General features: G+C 37.3%; 1 protein-coding gene across 1 annotated transcript in view; it reads left to right on the forward strand.

The window, feature by feature from the left end:
• LOC121296403 (beta-2-syntrophin-like) overlaps positions 1 to 17,124 on the forward strand; it is a 59,844-nt gene that overhangs the window by 37,425 nt on the left and 5,295 nt on the right. Inside the window, exons 3-5 of the mRNA XM_041221920.1 lie at positions 1,574 to 1,781; positions 6,961 to 7,103; positions 15,884 to 16,080. Of these exons, the coding sequence (XP_041077854.1) occupies positions 1,574 to 1,781; positions 6,961 to 7,103; positions 15,884 to 16,080 (548 nt within the window). The remainder of the gene's footprint in view (positions 1 to 1,573; positions 1,782 to 6,960; positions 7,104 to 15,883; positions 16,081 to 17,124) is intronic.

Raw genomic sequence — 17,124 nt, forward strand, 5'->3', positions numbered from 1 at the left:
CATCTTCAAATCGGAGCTTAAAGTTAAGCCGATTTTCCAGAACTAATGTTAAAGCTTGCCTGCCTAGCCAAGTTTCAGAGCTACAGAAAAGAGCATCAAATGACTTTTTTGTTTTACAGAATTTTTCTTTAAGCCAGCAGATCGACAAAAAAAGTTTAACTGTTTACATACTTGTATATTAGAATGATACTTGCACTTTTTAAAATTTTATTTACAATTTAAATAGTGAGAGACTCCCAAAACAACTGAAATTCATTAATTGCAGAGTTGTAACGGTTTTGTATATAATGGACAGGGTTGTGGAGGTATTGGGAGTTGAAAGTAGTATTTCATGCTAATGCATTGGGAGCTGTAAATGAAGGGTTAAATAGAAAAAGGGACCATTGCTAAACAACATCTTAATGTATTCACTGCCGCTCTCATGGTAGACAGAGGAGTGAGTATTATTTGTATTAAAGACAAGCAGCCATCCCTGAATGAATGTGAACAAGCCCCTGGCAAAAACTTTAATCGCTGAACACTGAACACTGATACCTTGGTTTTACTTATCAAACTGACTTAAAATGGGCACAGCCTGTCTTCACAGATCTGCTCCTTGATTTAGTCAGATTTCCAGACTTACGGTATGAGGATGAAGCCCAAACAGGAAGCTCCATGAATAAATAAGTCAAACACTTGTGTTAACATTCTACAAGGTCTTCATTTAAACGTTTAATTGAAAAGTTTGATTGTCATCATACAATTAGATTTATTCAGTGTGATTTTTTTATACTCGTCCTGGTGAGTTATGGGCCATTGAAAATCATATTCTGGATAGAAGCAAAAGTATGCCTGCACAGAGTTTCTATGTATTTGTCTCTAGACATGCATGGCAAAACATGGGATTTATCACAGAACAGTCTTCGTGGTCAGGCTACAGATAAAGGTGCATATCTTTCAAATATTTTTTTTTAAAACATGAAACATTATTTACTTTCTTTTTTCATAGAGCTTTGTTTGACGCTGTCACAGAACCTTTTTAAAACTGTCAGTTGATACAACTGGTGTGGCAAAGTATATATTATTAGCTTAGTTAAAAACAACATTTTATGGGAAATAATTACATAGTTATCATTAATAAAAGGACTATGGCTAATACATAAACAGTACAGCTCAAACCTTACATATAGCACCTAGCTGCAAAATGCTGGCAATAGATCATCAACGAATATTTTGAGCTTCAGCCTGAGCAAAACGAAAAATGAGGTATATGCAAAAATGTACATATGTATGGCATACAGATGGTTGGAAATATGGACAAACAGACACCCCAGTATATCTCCAGAATCTTGTATTCTCATTAACTTATGCTAACTAGTGTCACTATCAAGTTTAATAAATGGATAAGTGGTTCTCCGTGTATAAGCAAAAATGTGTATGTGCAGTACTGTATTTACACTTCGCAGGATTTTGTCCCCAGCCCGGGATAATAACTAGGGGTACTGGTGGCACAGTGTGCTGTGCAAATATTCCATTAAATAACATCAAAGAGAAGGGTTTGTGTGCTACCTTTCTCCTTGTCTTGACCTGGCAGGCTGATCGAGCTGCACTCTCCTGACGGCAGGAACACGGTGGTCCTGAGGTGTAAAGACTCAGCCGCAGCACACTCCTGGTTCACAGCGATCCACACCAACATCGCAGCACTGCTCCCACACGTCCTGGCTGAGCTCAACTCCATGCTGGGCTCCAGCAACGCCAGCAGCAACCGGGAGGTCCGGCATGTCGGATGGCTCGCTGAACAGGTAAGGGGGGGCTAATCAAGCGCTGTGCTGCTCGCCATCACTTTACTCCTATCAGGGGGGACCCTTCCCTTCATGAGTCTACTTAGGCTGAGTTAGAGACTAGCACAGATGAATTCTGTAACACTGTGATAAACCACGATGGGGAATTTAAACCTTATACTCTCTCAGAATTCTTAATCCCAAAAAGTTTTCCAATTGAGCTCAAATATAAACGTAGCTAGTAACAACTTAGTCCTGAATTATATTTTATGTGAGTTACAAATTGAAAAATAAATTGTAATAATTATATATTTTATAGTATTTTTTATGGTATACAGTTTAACCTAAAACAAAGTCAAGGAGACAAGTATTGTATGTTATCTCTTTAATATATTATATACATGTATTTATTGTTTCTTGTTTTTGAAGTTATGGTTGAACTATGTTACTACAAATATAGTCTTCAGTCTTGGCAGAAATCCAATTCTGAAAATGTTACTACCACAATTGAACATTTGAGACATAGAATAAAACCAATATCAGTAGTAGCTATGAATGTAATAGTACAGTACTGTATTATATGAAACATTGTTCATCTGAATCTAAACATTTCTAAAGCCATGCAGGTTTCCAATATGATTGTTCCAGAACCCCCTGCAGTGTTTATGTTGTCCATATTTCAGGAATATATTTCTCATCATTATTCCTATTGTTTTGATGTTGTTACTCACGCATCATAGGTAAATCAACCAGGGAATTACCTTGTTTTAACATTTACCCAGGAACGTTCGCCAGTGTATCCAGATCATGCTCCCTCCTGCAACAATGCTGATTCTCTGATTGAAATGAGAACCGAAAAACAGCATTGTTGCAGGAGGGAACATGATCGGAACACATTGTGAGGGCAAATGCTTCATTGTAAATGTTGAGAAATTTATTCCCCAGTTGCGTTAATGACCCATGATTTGTTATTCAAAATGTCAAGAGTCTGCAATAAAAATATTTCGCAGTGGTACAGACAATGTGGGACACAGCAAAGGTAAAGTAATGCGTTTCTTGTAAGCACTGCAGGGTTTTCTATAACACTTGGAAGACAAGTCTTGTTTACATTTTCTTTTTATAAAATATTTTGTTAAACAATTGTTATTGCTTGTGGGGCTGGTGAAAAAAAAACATGTAAACATGAGTAGAAATTACATACCCATCTGTCTTTGGTAGAAAATATATCACCTTTTTAAATACAACTGTATGGTGAAAACAGAATGCTGTTGGGTATTGTTTTATAGAGTATGTTCATATACAAGAAATATGCAAAATATGCCAACCTTGTCTGATTTGGAAATCTTGTTTGAAATACCAGAAGGAAAGCTGACAAGATCAATGTTGGAAGTATCTGGATTTCTTTTAGATTTAAATTGAGTCTCTAGTTTCAGCTTTAAAAAAAAAGATCTGGCTTGTTTCTGCTTTACATTAATGTGATGTTATAATCTGTATATAGGTATATTCCGAGTGATTGCAGCTAACAAAATAATTCCATCATGTTTGAACTCTCAGATGTGTTGGTTTTTTAAGAAATCTGTTTTAACAAACATGTATTTTTATCTTAAAACATGGTATCTGGTACACATTAGGTTCAAGAAATCTGTTTGCAGGCCTTGCTTTCAGACTGTCTTGCACTTTCATAGTAATTTCATCGAGTAAAGTTGTCCCCACCTCTTCAGACCCTTCTTTGCTGTCAGTAACCAGCTGCTTCCCATCAGTGTAACAGACATTCATTATATTCACTTATATTATCTCAATTCTACACATTGGTATTATTGGTATGTATTATTACAAACTGCTTAGATCAGAAAAGCAACTTCCCTGTGTTGGACCTCCAGTTTTTGTTCAAATGTTAAATTGGCATGCTGGAGTCAAGTATGGGTGCCAAAAGCTTTCTGTTTGTGCTCAAGCATCTGTTTGCTTTGGAATATGATTGCTTTCAGCGGGTCGTAGCCGACAGACTAATCCTCTTGTAACTGGGATGTGCTGGACTCTGTTTGCAAACTGTAATGAAATAAACCCTAAACCACAGAAATTCTATTTCCCCAGGGAGAACAGATTGCTTTACGATGTTTATTGTTTGGAAAGCACAGTTTAGATAGAAAATATAGCATGCAGTAATGAAGTATTTACATACTGTATTGACTAACTAAAATCAAATTAGCAATAAAGAAGAATTGTATTAATTAGAGCGCAATTAAGAGGCAAATGTTGAGTCTACCTTGTATAATGCAAGTAACAGCATCAGTATTATTCATCTCATCTATTACTCTTTTTTTCAGCGAACAGAAATACATTCATTCATATTCAGTTTTATATTGAAACTGTCTTTTGTACCAAAGGCAATGTTGCTGTTTTATAAATTAATACATGGATAAATTACTGAGTTGGCAAGTATTTCAAGTAGCAGCTCCTTATTCAGTCGCTCCTATACACATCTCTCTAATTGTTTCTGAAAGTGTGCATTTTATAAAAAGTATCTAGTTTGTGTGCATTTTTTGTAATGTGGAAGGCTACTTCAGGGTATCACTGCTGGCAAAAGGCCCAATTACTAGCACAAAAACGATGTGGTGGGTTGTCTCCACTTTGTAAAACACCTTTTTAAGAACAAAATATGCCTTTAAAAAAAAAAAAAAAAAGTGCCAAAATATTTAGTTTGTTGTCGACTTTCACCCTGTGTGGAGTTAGAAATAGTAAATAAAATATAGTGAAAGTCAATGAGAAGTCCCCACAAATATAGGAATGCAAATGTGTGTGTGTGGGCAGGTATTGTTATCAATGTGCGGACAAAATTTTTGAAAATGTCACCACAAAGATAGTAACTCCTGAAAAAACTACGTTGTGAGGACGTCACCACTTTGCAAAACACGTTTGTTAGAACTAAATATGTCTTTTAAATAAATAAATAAACAAATGCATAGATAATATATTAGTTTTTGTCTACTTTCACCCTGTGTGGAGTTTTGTCTCACTAGTTATAAATATTAATTAAAATATAGTGAGAGTGAATGAGCAGTCCCCACAAATGTAGGAATGCAAACGTGTGTGTGTCTGTCTGTGTTTGTGTGTTTGTTTGTCAGTAAAGGTGAATGCCCAGCCTGACATTAGTGTTTGTGGTCAGTATTGTTTTGCTTACCCTTTTATTTTGGCCCTTGTGCCTGTTTATTTGTTTCAGTGTTTGTTTTATTTTATTAAACATGCACAGAAGCTCTTTAAACTGCAGCTTACCCTGACTGAGTCTCATTGCTGATGCTTTCCTTTCACAGGCTGGTATAACATTATTTGGGTTATGTCCACACCTGCTGTATCCAATGCAGAGTTTTTAGTGTTGATACTGGAACAGAGCAAACCATGGGGAAACCGATGATGAATAAAGGAGCTGATACAGTATCTCAAAGCACAGGAAGGGTTTAGGTACCAGGAAGGAGCAGCAACATTTAATCTGTCCTTTTGAGTCACATTCTCCATTACAGTATGAAAAAGACAAAGAGCCAAAAGACATAATGAACACCATGGGGACCAGTGATTATGCTGCTAGCTCCATCTAATAAGAGGTACAGTACTCGCGGTTAATACTCTGGCATGAAACAGCTAATGCAAACAAACACTGAATTCGTGTCCAACAATTAAAAGGCTGAAAATAGTTCTGTGTTCAGAGCTCTTTTTTTTGCTGTGCTTCTCGCGGGAAGCACATTCTTTTCTTTTGTTCTTTAGTTTTTGTATAGCTGCCTGTGACTGTCTTTGTTACCGCACCACTCGCACAATGTCCAAACAGTGGTGAGTGTTGGTGCTGTGAGGGGAAAGGAAGTGCTCAGTGGTGTGGACTGGCTCCTTAATCCTCCTCTGCAACAACAAACAAACGCATAATGCAAAAACAACAAACAAAGCTCCTGCCGTCAATTACATTTTCAGCGCAAGGGGCCGTAGCTGCATCCCCTTTGAACTACCCAACTCCTCCCTGCAATCCAGCTCAGTGCCCGGTGTAACCAATCACTGCTTGACCCGCAGCTGATCGAATTTGAGTCATTTCGCGTACTGACAGATACGCGCTCCCACCAAGATGGCCGACTTCCTGTTTCCACCTATCGTCAAGTCGGCACAAATATGGGGAAGCGTACCACCAACCTTACACAGTGTCCTTTCCGATTGGGAGGGAGAGTTACAACATTGACCCCTTCTGTCTTTATCACACACCCCCTTTCTAGAACTACACAGCTCTGGTCAATTGCATTCTTAATACGTGTGCTGTTTGGCCTGTATCGGAACTTACTGTTGTACTGTATCCGGTCATGAAATTTATGAGTGTTACTAAAAAACTATCAAGATCTAAACATCGTTACTGCAAAAAAAAATATCCCACAGGTACTCTGCAACTATACAGCTCGGGTTTAGGAGATTGCACTTCAACAACACTTGCCTATTTGGCCAGTTTCACATTTTATGCTGGCCTTGCCCTTGTAATACTGTACACGATGTTTTATGATACAAAAATATACTATTTAGCTATTTCAAATATATAACTATTTAACAGTTTCTAGTATATATTATTAATGTCATCCACAGGCGATGTGTCTGCAGCTCATATTTATGAAAGATAGAATTTCTTTGCTTTCTTTGAGTGAATCAGAACTAGGTCATGGTCATCAGTATTTGCACTATTGATACAGTATATACCTAGAAAATATGTCACGGAGATACACCTAAGGAAGGCTATAAAATAAGTTAGGAATCAGTTATCTGATTTTCCTGAATTTATGCGTGGCCTTTGTTACAGTTAAAATTACTTGAACAAAATTCATTTACAGTAAGTTATTACTTTGAAAAAACTGTTTACATTATTCTTTTTGGTTTGGTCAGGCAGCTTCTTGAAATGTTATGTGAAGATCCAGCTAACCCATTCATTTCTCCTCCAAAATCATTTTCTAGCAAGATGGTATTAATTATTATGCATTAACCAAAGTTCTTTTTTTTAAACTCATATTTTTTTCACATATAATGTAATCCATTACCAACACTAATCCATTACGACACCTCATTAAATGTGTTACTCCCCAATACTATTCTGTCAGTGATGTGGGTACACTATAGGTCATGGTGGTGGAATAGAGAATTTTGTATTTACAGCCTACTACTTCTTTTGATCGCATGGTTTTTCCAGATAAAGCTGGATGGAGGCCGTCACCAGTACAAGCCTGTTATCATGGCCCTGACGGAGAAGGATATACTGCTGTACGACAGCATGCCCTGGACAAGAGAGGCCTGGGCATCGCCAACCCTGAGTCACCCGCTACTCGCTACACGGTACGTCAAGTGCTTCTGTTTAAACGCAAATGACATTTTTAACAATATCCTCAGAACAATTACAGTATAAACCAACAGGGTTCTAAAGGTGATCCCTATGTGTAAATATTTTCCAAACACCCCAATTGAAGGTGGTAGTGTGTACAGTTTATGTGCAAGGAAAGCATCTCTTAATCAAAATGGGTAAGGAGAGTGTATCATTGTGTATTTGTTCTTCTCTTTACGTTTATTTATTATATGTCTTTAGGTCAAAGGACCCAGGATATAAGCTTTTTTTTTTTCCAAATTGTAATTTGCGTTCTTTTTTGGTCTGAAAGGAAAAAATACAATTTACAATTAATAAAACGAATAAGAAAGAATTTCAGACTACTCACAAGTCCTTACATGTAATGTCTGAGTTGTTTATTTCTGATTTGGTAACTGTATTAGGTGTGTTTTGCGCTCTCCGACAAAAAATCCCGCTAATGACGTTTTGGAGTACATTTTTTTTTTGTTTTCTTGTACAGTAATTTTGAGCACAATTTGTTTGGAAAATCATGTAACAGAGTTCATGTAAAGAAAAGGGAAAACAAATCAGCCCACAAATTTAGTGTATGTCTTCTTGCCTTTACAAAGTCACAATAGAAAGAACTTTCAGTAGAAAAGCATTCAAACCCTCCAGGCTTCAGCAGTGTTTTTGATGAAATTGCAAGCTGGGCCAAATAGCATATTAGTTAGCCTCCTTCAAATGTTCCAGGTCCCCAGGATACAAACAAGACATTAGAAGAGAAATAAGAATCTGGAAGAAGTGTGGTTCTGAGCAAAGAACCTGAGCAAGCAGTGTAAATGCAATGTGATTTAAAAAAAAAAAAGAACATATTATTATTATTATTATTATTATTATTATTATTATTATTAAGAATGATGTAAATGTCTGGCTTTGATATATGTTCATGAAATCATTCTCCCAAAATATAATGGTAACTTACAGCACTGTCTTTGACACCTGATTTGACCACTCCTGATGACTATTTACACAGTCCATCACCAGTATAGGGGGTCAGGTAGTACAGTGGGTGAATGTGCTACACTGTTCCATGTTGTGTCTGCTAGTGTTTTTGTACCAGACTGCTTTAACAAGAATCTGAAATGAAATATGTGTCAAGCTATGTGTTGGAATATCTGAACCACTCCCTTTTCATGCTGGGACATGGTGTACGAGTTTACCAGCCTACAAGCTACATATTACTTTAATGACCTTTAAGACATTTGACATTTTAAATTGCAGGAAAGATGTGGTCGGGACAGCCAAGTACAACAGCATTGTTCTCTCCTAATCACTCCTTTACTAGACAATCGGAGCTGTAAAAGGGATAAATATAGAGCTAGCAGCAGAGAACATGCAATCAGGAATCAGGTAACGTGTTGCAGAATGTGTTCACTGGGACACCGTTCAGAGTTACCAGAACTAAAATAGAAAATCCATCATCTGGGAAACTAACATATCTATCATTGTAATGGTAATAACAAGAACAAGTATTTGTTACAGTAGTTTTAGCAGTCATTTACAGAGGTTCTCTTGTTATCCCCAGTGAAGGGAGACAACATAGTCTTTCACATACAGCGTTGTGGAAAAAGGGTTGGTTTTTCACCCTTGCTGTTTTGTGGAGCTGTTAATGGGACAGCCCTTTTACTCACTACCAAATATCTTAATATGTCTAAATAGATCGTCCTGTCTTCTGAAATATGCACAAGCAAGCCATCTCACAAGAGCAGAGTTACTGCAAAATGGCGGCTGTGGGTGGTGAACCCCACTCACACCCCTAGTTTTCTAATTATGGGCCATTCCTGAATAGATTATCATCCCCTTTGTAAAACAAGCAAACATTTTAACAAGCAAGACTTCAAACAATGCAGTGGCCCAAGAACGCCTAATTGCAAACTCCAGGCTTGGCAGAACAACTCGTGCAAACTAGAACAATAGCTGGAAGCACCATCGCAGCATTTGGGTTTATACAACAAGTGCTGTGAGAACTAGCATCGAGTAACGTTTTCATATTTGATACAGCCGAGTGATTTAAAAAAATAAATACCAGCTGGCCTTTTGGATTCAAGTCCAACTAAATATATGGCTCATTGCTAAGCAGGTGCTGAGCACGATCTAAAGAAAGCAATTCTCCAAAATCAGCTGTTAAATATAGATTTAAACATACTTTCTTTTCGAATGGTGACCATATGGCTCCATGTTCACTGGGATAGTTAAAGTTTTTCAACTTCCATCACAGCGCATTCTGGTACATTGTACCTGTCGCTTTGTTTCTTTCCTTTAAGATAAGCAGGACTACCTTTCCCAGAATGCTTTGATGAGAGTTAAAAAAGCCTGATGTGTCCCAAACTATCCCAGTGAACATGGTCCAATGACCTTTTTCCATACATTGTATTTGTTAAATAAACAGACATAGAAACACGCACATACAGTAAGCACAGCCAATTTTCCAGCCACGCCTTTAATAAAATAGTGTACGATATTAAATAGAACGTTATTAGTGACTCAGATGTTGTAGGAACAAAATTATAATAAGAATATAAGTAATAATAAAATATAATACATTCCGCATCTGGAATTCCTCGCAACTGCTGTCTCTAAAGGTCATAGTTGAAATTTAATCTGCACTCCACCTTGGAGTTCAGCAGCACAGCTGGTGGTGATAACAGTGCTGCAGTGTTTTGTATTATAGTTTCCACTGATGCTGTCAAAGCTGAATATTATTTGTAACTTCCTTAACCATTTCTGTTGAAGGTGACATGAAGGTCTTTACTGTATTAGGCAGGACAGTCTTGTATAAATATCAAAAATTAAAATGCATGCCAGTGCTACATTTTCTGAGCAATTTAAATCATTGTGTTGTGATGATAAAGCTTTTAAACATGTCATATTTCTTCATAGTCGTATATATGCTGCACATGGATAATTTTACTGAATATGAAGAAAAAATCCTAGGATAACAATGGGTCACTGTATGGTGTTTGCTAATAGCAACTGTTGTACAGTATTGTTTCAGGGAAGGAGAGACAGACAGGCTGCTGTAGTTTCCACACAGTATTGCTAGAGTAATAAAATCATGTTTGAGATTTATGTTTTTGTACTGCGTCGTTACAGCCTTGGTTCTTTTTGTGTTGTCTTGGCTTTCTTAGATGTCTAATCAGCTTCAGGAATGTAGTGGGTATGATGCTTTGATTTTGTTCTGCAAATCTCATTTATAATAAATGTAGTTCCATGAGCCTTTGTACAATCAGTTGTGTGACAGTAACTGTTGCAATTCTGGCTGCTGTCTTTGAATTTTATTTAATTAAACCTGAAGAAAAATATATTAAGAAAAAAACAATATCCCAAAACAGATCCAAATAACTTAAATAATTTTGGTATGCATTTTAACAAAAACCTGGTCTTCCCAGAGGTCTATTTTTTATCTTCAGGTAGATGATAATAATATTTTCTAAATAGGTTTTATGTCTGTATACAAAATGACATACAAGGTCAAAATGAAAAGCCATGCTTCTGATCCTGAACCTAGAGCTATGTATATGTAACAGAATAACATGCGACATGAACAAAATGGGATTTTTTTTTCCTTTGGTTATTTCTTTTTATTTATTATTTGTTTTATTTCTGTTTTCTTTTGGTATATGCTAGGGTTCAAAACAATAAATAATGCTGTGTTTTTGTAGGCTTTAGCAAGGATAAGCTTCTCTGAAAAAAATCAAAGGGGCCCCATTTGTTCGTACAAGCAAGTGCATCCTCCAGAGCAAACAGGCCAGTATCAAAAAGTTATTCTCTAAACCTGTGTGACAGGCTGGCGAGTGGATAGAGGCCCAGAGACAGTCTGCAGTTCAAAAAGTAACAATTTTATTATAAATAAACACAAAAATAAAGTGCACAAGGGCAAAATAAAGATCTTTAAACACAAATAGAAAGATAACAAAACTTACAAAAATAAGGTTTCCAGGCTGGGCAATGCCTTCACTGCATTTATCAAAAGTCAAAAATCACAAAACAACCACAAACACCAACCTACTTCCTCAGCTCCCTCTTCCCAAATGAGAAGCAGAGGCCTCCTTTTATGTCAGGTGGCTGGGCGCTGATTGATCGTTAATTAAGTTAATCATTTAATCAACTAATCAACCCCAGCCAGCTGAACATAATAAACCCAGGCAGGTAGGGGAAATTAACCTCATCCCTGCCAATTTAAAAAGGGCAGAGCTTTGCTCTGCCACAACCTGACTCAACTACTTTGAGCTTTTTCTGTAGAAGTGCTGGGATTGAACAAGCAGGTGTAGGCAGGTCAGCAAAAATCAATAACTGAATACTGAACTGCTCAGCTTAAACAGTATGTGGAACATAAAAAAACAAAAAAAACAATGTCAATGACATTTGAAACTTCTTATACTGATTAATTAACACATCAGTGTTTATACATCAGGAATTGAATTCTATTAGCTGTTGCAAACCACCTAAAAGGCAGCTCTGTTGGTCTCTGTTATTAAACTTTCTGAAGAGAAGCTGCTGTGTGCTCTTCTGTAGGAGTATCCCAGCTGTATCTGATTTATATCCACAGCTTCTACCAGATACTAAAGCAATGTGTTTTGTTGGAATAAGTATTTTCAAATGTCTGGTTTGCATTAAAAACAAATAGTTTTTTTTTTTTTTCTGAAACTTTTTTAGGCAGTTGGCTAACATGTCCCATAATGATGTTAACTGTTTGTGTTTATTGATTTCAAAAGAGATTTTGGTCAAGTTGTTAGCTTCAAGTGTGGAGATGCAGTCAGCAGTGGGTTCAAATCAGAATGAAATATTATTTATAGGTATAAAATGTTTGCTTACTTTAATAAGACCCCAGAAGCTCATACCTCAGCCTCTGGCTTCGCTGTTGTCCAGAGATGATAGCAGGGATTGTGTTAGGCTATATGATTGCTCAGATGAGGGTGGTGAGGATAGTACAATTTCATTTTTTTTCAGAGATTGTAATAACTGTTGTTCTGTTGTGTCTGACAATCTTCAGTTACGTCCTTCCACTAATAAGTGGGATAGTTTTGTTTTACTGGTAAGCCTGATAATACAGTCATAATCCCTAAGCAGAGGGTGTGTTTGACACTGTGATCAATATGTAGTCTCATCCTGGTAATCCCCCTTCTTTATCCAGAGTGTTTGCACATATCTGGAAAAATCTTTGACGTCCCTCTCCTGAATGGTATATTGCTAGGGAGCTTAAAGTAATGGAAACACTAGTCTTTATGGGGCGTCTATAAGATTACTAATTTTCTTTGTTTGGCTGCAGAACATATATCTGAGTAAACTGACATCACTTCTGCTAAAAAGGTTAAGGAATGTGTGTGATTTGATCATTGACAGTTGTTTATGCAGTTGTCAAAGATATGTAATGTGTGTGGCAAAGTGGTTGATTGTGTACAGCTGCAGGAGTGATGCAGTGTGCAATGAACAGAAAGAGATTTGTAATCCAGTTTAAAAAAGTACTTTTATTATACAATCCAGGTCTGGTGACCAAACAATGATCCCTGGCAATCACAGCAATGTGTAGCACACGGGGTAAATAATAACGGGTTTGCAGTCCCAAACAGTAAACACGATTATCCCTCCCACAATGTACAAACACGGTCACCAGTCCTGTGTGCGCGCTGTAGTGCTCGTGGTGGGTGATACAGTTTAATGTGTAACAATAATGTAGTGCTGTTCCGGGTTTTGTTTAGCGACAGCTCTAGAACGTGTTAACCGTCTATTAATATACAAGCAACAATTACAGACAAAACAAAAACCCTCACATTACGTGATCACAATACTGCATGGGTCCTTTCCGGGTTATTTCTCATAACCAAAGCGAAGAAACAGATACATTCGACCCCTATTTTATATTGTCACTCATGACCCCTGAGTAAACGATTGCAGCCTCTCCTGAGTTAGTGTACCAAAGCTTTGTCTCTTTTCCACATGACCGACTTCCTTTTAACCCTCGGAACGAAGTGTCAGGTCAATTAGTCCAGAGTATTCTGTTAGTGCCCTCAGGAGGGAGATTTACCACCAAGAATCATTGTCTTTCTGTCACAATGTTCCACTGTAATTCATGCCAAAACTTGTGGCTAATGTTATCTGCAATTACATTTAATCCCAGGTATTATTCTTCAGCTGAACATGCCAGATTGCATAAAATTGAGTTTTATCATGTTGGATTGTGGGATGTATATAAGAATGCTGTAGACTGGCTGGGTGTACTGCTCTGGTTCCAGATACAACTCATCCACTGTGTGCAATAGCGACATCCTACAATAAAGTCCTATATAGAATAAATGAAGAAACACACTACTGTACTATAGGTGACTAACTTGTTTCAAAAACTGTGTTACATAGCAGACAAAAGAAATGACAAAAGAAAGTGTTAGATATTGTAACTGACACATACAAATGAGGCATAGAGCACAATATTAAAACCATTACATTAGCTACCAATAAAGAGTTTAAGGCAATATTTGGAGGTGGGAGTTTAGAGTTTAGAAGAACATTTCAAATATTGAAATTGATGTCGAGGCTCATTATTAACCCCAAGACAGTATCAAATTATTTTTAGAATGATTAGCTGATTCTAGTAGAAGGATTAACATAATTCTGACAAAACTACCAAGAGATTTGAGATTTGGGAAACCAACCAAGGATTTTTAGAGTTACTGAGATCCTTTTAAAGCCCAGGAGAGGTATGTGGTAATGGAAGAATAAAAGAGATGAGGCAGATAGGGCTAATCGCACAGTGGCATCAGGAGATGGAGAAACAAGAGGAAGGCAGAGAACAAGACACAAAGTTGAGATCCTGATAGAGGGAGAGGATGACACAGTGGCACTATGGCAAGCAGAACTAGAACAGTGATCAAATCTGAAGTAATGCTAATCTTAATAATACATTCTCCCACATAAACAAACAGCATGCCAAGTATCCAGCTCTGTGTGGCAACTGGTAAAACGTGGCACATGAAGATCAAATGGTGAATTCAATCATTTTTTTTCCATAGCAATTAGGTAAAAAAAAAGCCTTATACAATGCTCTAAATTGAACTTCTCAGATTTCTCAAAGCTGGAAGGCATCTTAATTGAAATCTGAAGCTTTAAAATATGAACCGATTTATTTTTTGGTTTGTTTATTGTATGCAGAGAATATCAGTTGTAGTGGGCATTACCTAAGACATAAACTTGTGTTCGGAGTGGTTATAAAGTTGGGGACTTAATAATAATGTCTGGTGTCTGTCCTTTGCATTAGCAATGTTATCACTGCTCTCTGTATTTATGTGTTGATGATCGTATGGGTTTTGTTTTTTATAGTTTAGTTTGGAACTCTGCTCTGCACAATGAAAGACGAGGAAGGAAATTGATTTTAAATAATGGGTTAGCACTCCTTTGTGAGCTTATCACCAGGAATCAAGGAAGTGTTTTAAAATCCTACCAGAATGAAATTGAAATGGAAAATGGAAATACACATTTAAACAGCATTGAAACCTCTTAAGGATGAAAAATGAGCCACAATAGAAGTGACAAAGTGGATTTCGTCATGTGGCCATTCTACCTGCCGAACATGTTTCTTTCCTCTGCTCCTTTTGGGTTTGACATGGATATTATTATCCCCTGCAATGGGGTACAGTGGAGATGGTCGTAAGTGCGTGACGAATGCCACACTTCACACATTTTTTCATATACCTGGTGTCTGTGTGTCCGTACCATACCTGTCCATCTGTATGGCAGACTTAGGTTTTTACATACATCAGGAGAACCACTTATCCAATTGTCATGAAACTTGGTAGGAACATTATTTATGTTATGTTTCGGTAACTCATCAGATTCTGGGAATATAGAGGGGTTTGTCTGTCTGTTAATCCATCTGTCTGTATGAAACACTTACATGTTTGCATTAATCCAGAGAATTGCTTATCACAAAGGTGCGCAACCAAACTTTTATCACAGGCCACATATCCAGAAAACTAGTTTAGCCTAATGCGTGTAGCGGGCCGCACATTACTAAAGAATAATCCATGTCTAACCCTTAGCTGTAATATACATATAGGCAGTTTCCCTAGAATTACTGTTAATTTGATTTTGTACTGCATCACAACCAGTTGTATACAAAACAACTAAAAACAAAGAATTAACATTGTACTGTTGTCATATACGCACGCATTGCCCAATAACACAAAGCAAATTAAATATCTACTTGCTGAAGTGGTTTTTATTTTAGCCAACAAGTTGTTCACTTGTAGAAAAAGGCACAGGGCAGTGATGTCACCTCCCTAGCAACAAGCCTCCTGTGTTGGGAATGGGTTCTTTCAATGCAGTGGGTTTGTGCATTTGAGAAAGGAGAGGAAAACTCGTGAAATTAGTTGGAGGAAAGCTGATGAGAAGCAATTACCCTCTGCAGTACCAATTAAAATGCTTTACTGCTTTTTATGCAAAAAATTAGAAAAAGCAAGTCAACAAAATTTTTAAAAAACATTTACCATATGTTCATAAACGGGCTGCTTGTGGCCCACAGGCTGTGTGTTGCATGTCCCTGGCTTATCACATTGTGAATTAACATTACAATTCTTACTCTATGCTATTTTGTAAGACTGTTGATATTTGTCATGGTCGTCCACTTTTTCATCATACTGATGATTAATATTGAATTTGCAGCCGAGGCGGGGGTTATATGTTAATGTTGCAGTTCCCAGTGTTTCCAGATTCTCACTGTATTCCCTGCTTTCTCCTGCAGACTGGTTCACTCAGGCTCTGCACGAAGCTCGCCAGCACTTGGTTCAGAGCTCGCTTTTGCCACCAGGACGGGCACCAGGCATGGCATCGAGGGGCACCTCTTCCGCGCAGAGACCCACTGGGATCTGTCCACCTGGACTAGAATGATGGTCCAGGGCTGCCACAGCGCCGCAGAGCTCATCAAAGAGGTCTCAATGGGTGGGTGGTCTTTTCCTGTTACCAAAATGAAAAATGAATCAACATCGTTTTAATGTGCAACGTAAAAATCCATAAATCTAATAGGCAATCTTGGGTGTATTGTGAAATGCGTAGAGTACAAATCAAAGGAGGTTTTAATAAGGCTGTACAGTCCACTGTGTTTGTTTGTGGTCACCACATTGTGGCCCTGCTGGCCCTGCCTGCATAAAGCGAATAGACTAAACTAAACTAACCAGACTAATCCCAGGGCTTAAAGAAATGACCTACTAAGGAACTGAATTTATTTATAGCGTGTGGAACATGACAGACTGTCAGTGGATAAGGGCCCTCGTTTTGAAAGAGAATCCTATTGGTATTGGTTGTATTGCCTGTTTAAATAATTATGCATCTTTTTAATTCAAATAATTAATTATTGAAATAATTCAATATATATATATATTATATGCTATATATATTATATCTTATATATCATATCTATATATATTATCTATATATTAATATATATATAGACTTATATTATATATAGTCAACAAAGCTTGTGAGTTCACCCAAACGAAGTCCCCTTGAATTAGTTGCACTTTAATCAACGTGAAACATTTTTTAAGCGTAAAACTTCGAGTAGGGTCCCAACTTAGATAGCATAAAAAAATAAAAAGGGTCCCCTTGGCCTTTGTTGTTTAACCACTTTTGGCCGGTTTAGAGCTCATGAATCAAGGGACTAGTCGTCCAAAGATGAGCAGGTTTAAATGAGTATAAGAAGCACACATTGTAGCTCAGCAGAATCTGCAAGTCGCTATGACCTTATCCTTTTATTTTTGCTTGAGAGGGCACACTATCAACGGAGAGGCAGCACTGTTATGCTGATCTCTGCCTACCTGAAAATGGTGCAGATCTGACTGTTAGCAAAGTATCCTGGGAGGTGTAGTCTCCAATGCTGCTGAAATAGCATACTGCAACAAAGTGATGATACTTTTTCCTGCCAACCGCAATTCGGTTAACTTTTTAATAAAAAAAAAAAAAAAAACAAAAAACCTTTGTGCTTAG

This window comes from Polyodon spathula, chromosome 21, assembly GCF_017654505.1.
Source record: "Polyodon spathula isolate WHYD16114869_AA chromosome 21, ASM1765450v1, whole genome shotgun sequence".
NCBI classification, from domain to species: Eukaryota; Metazoa; Chordata; class Actinopteri; order Acipenseriformes; family Polyodontidae; genus Polyodon; species Polyodon spathula.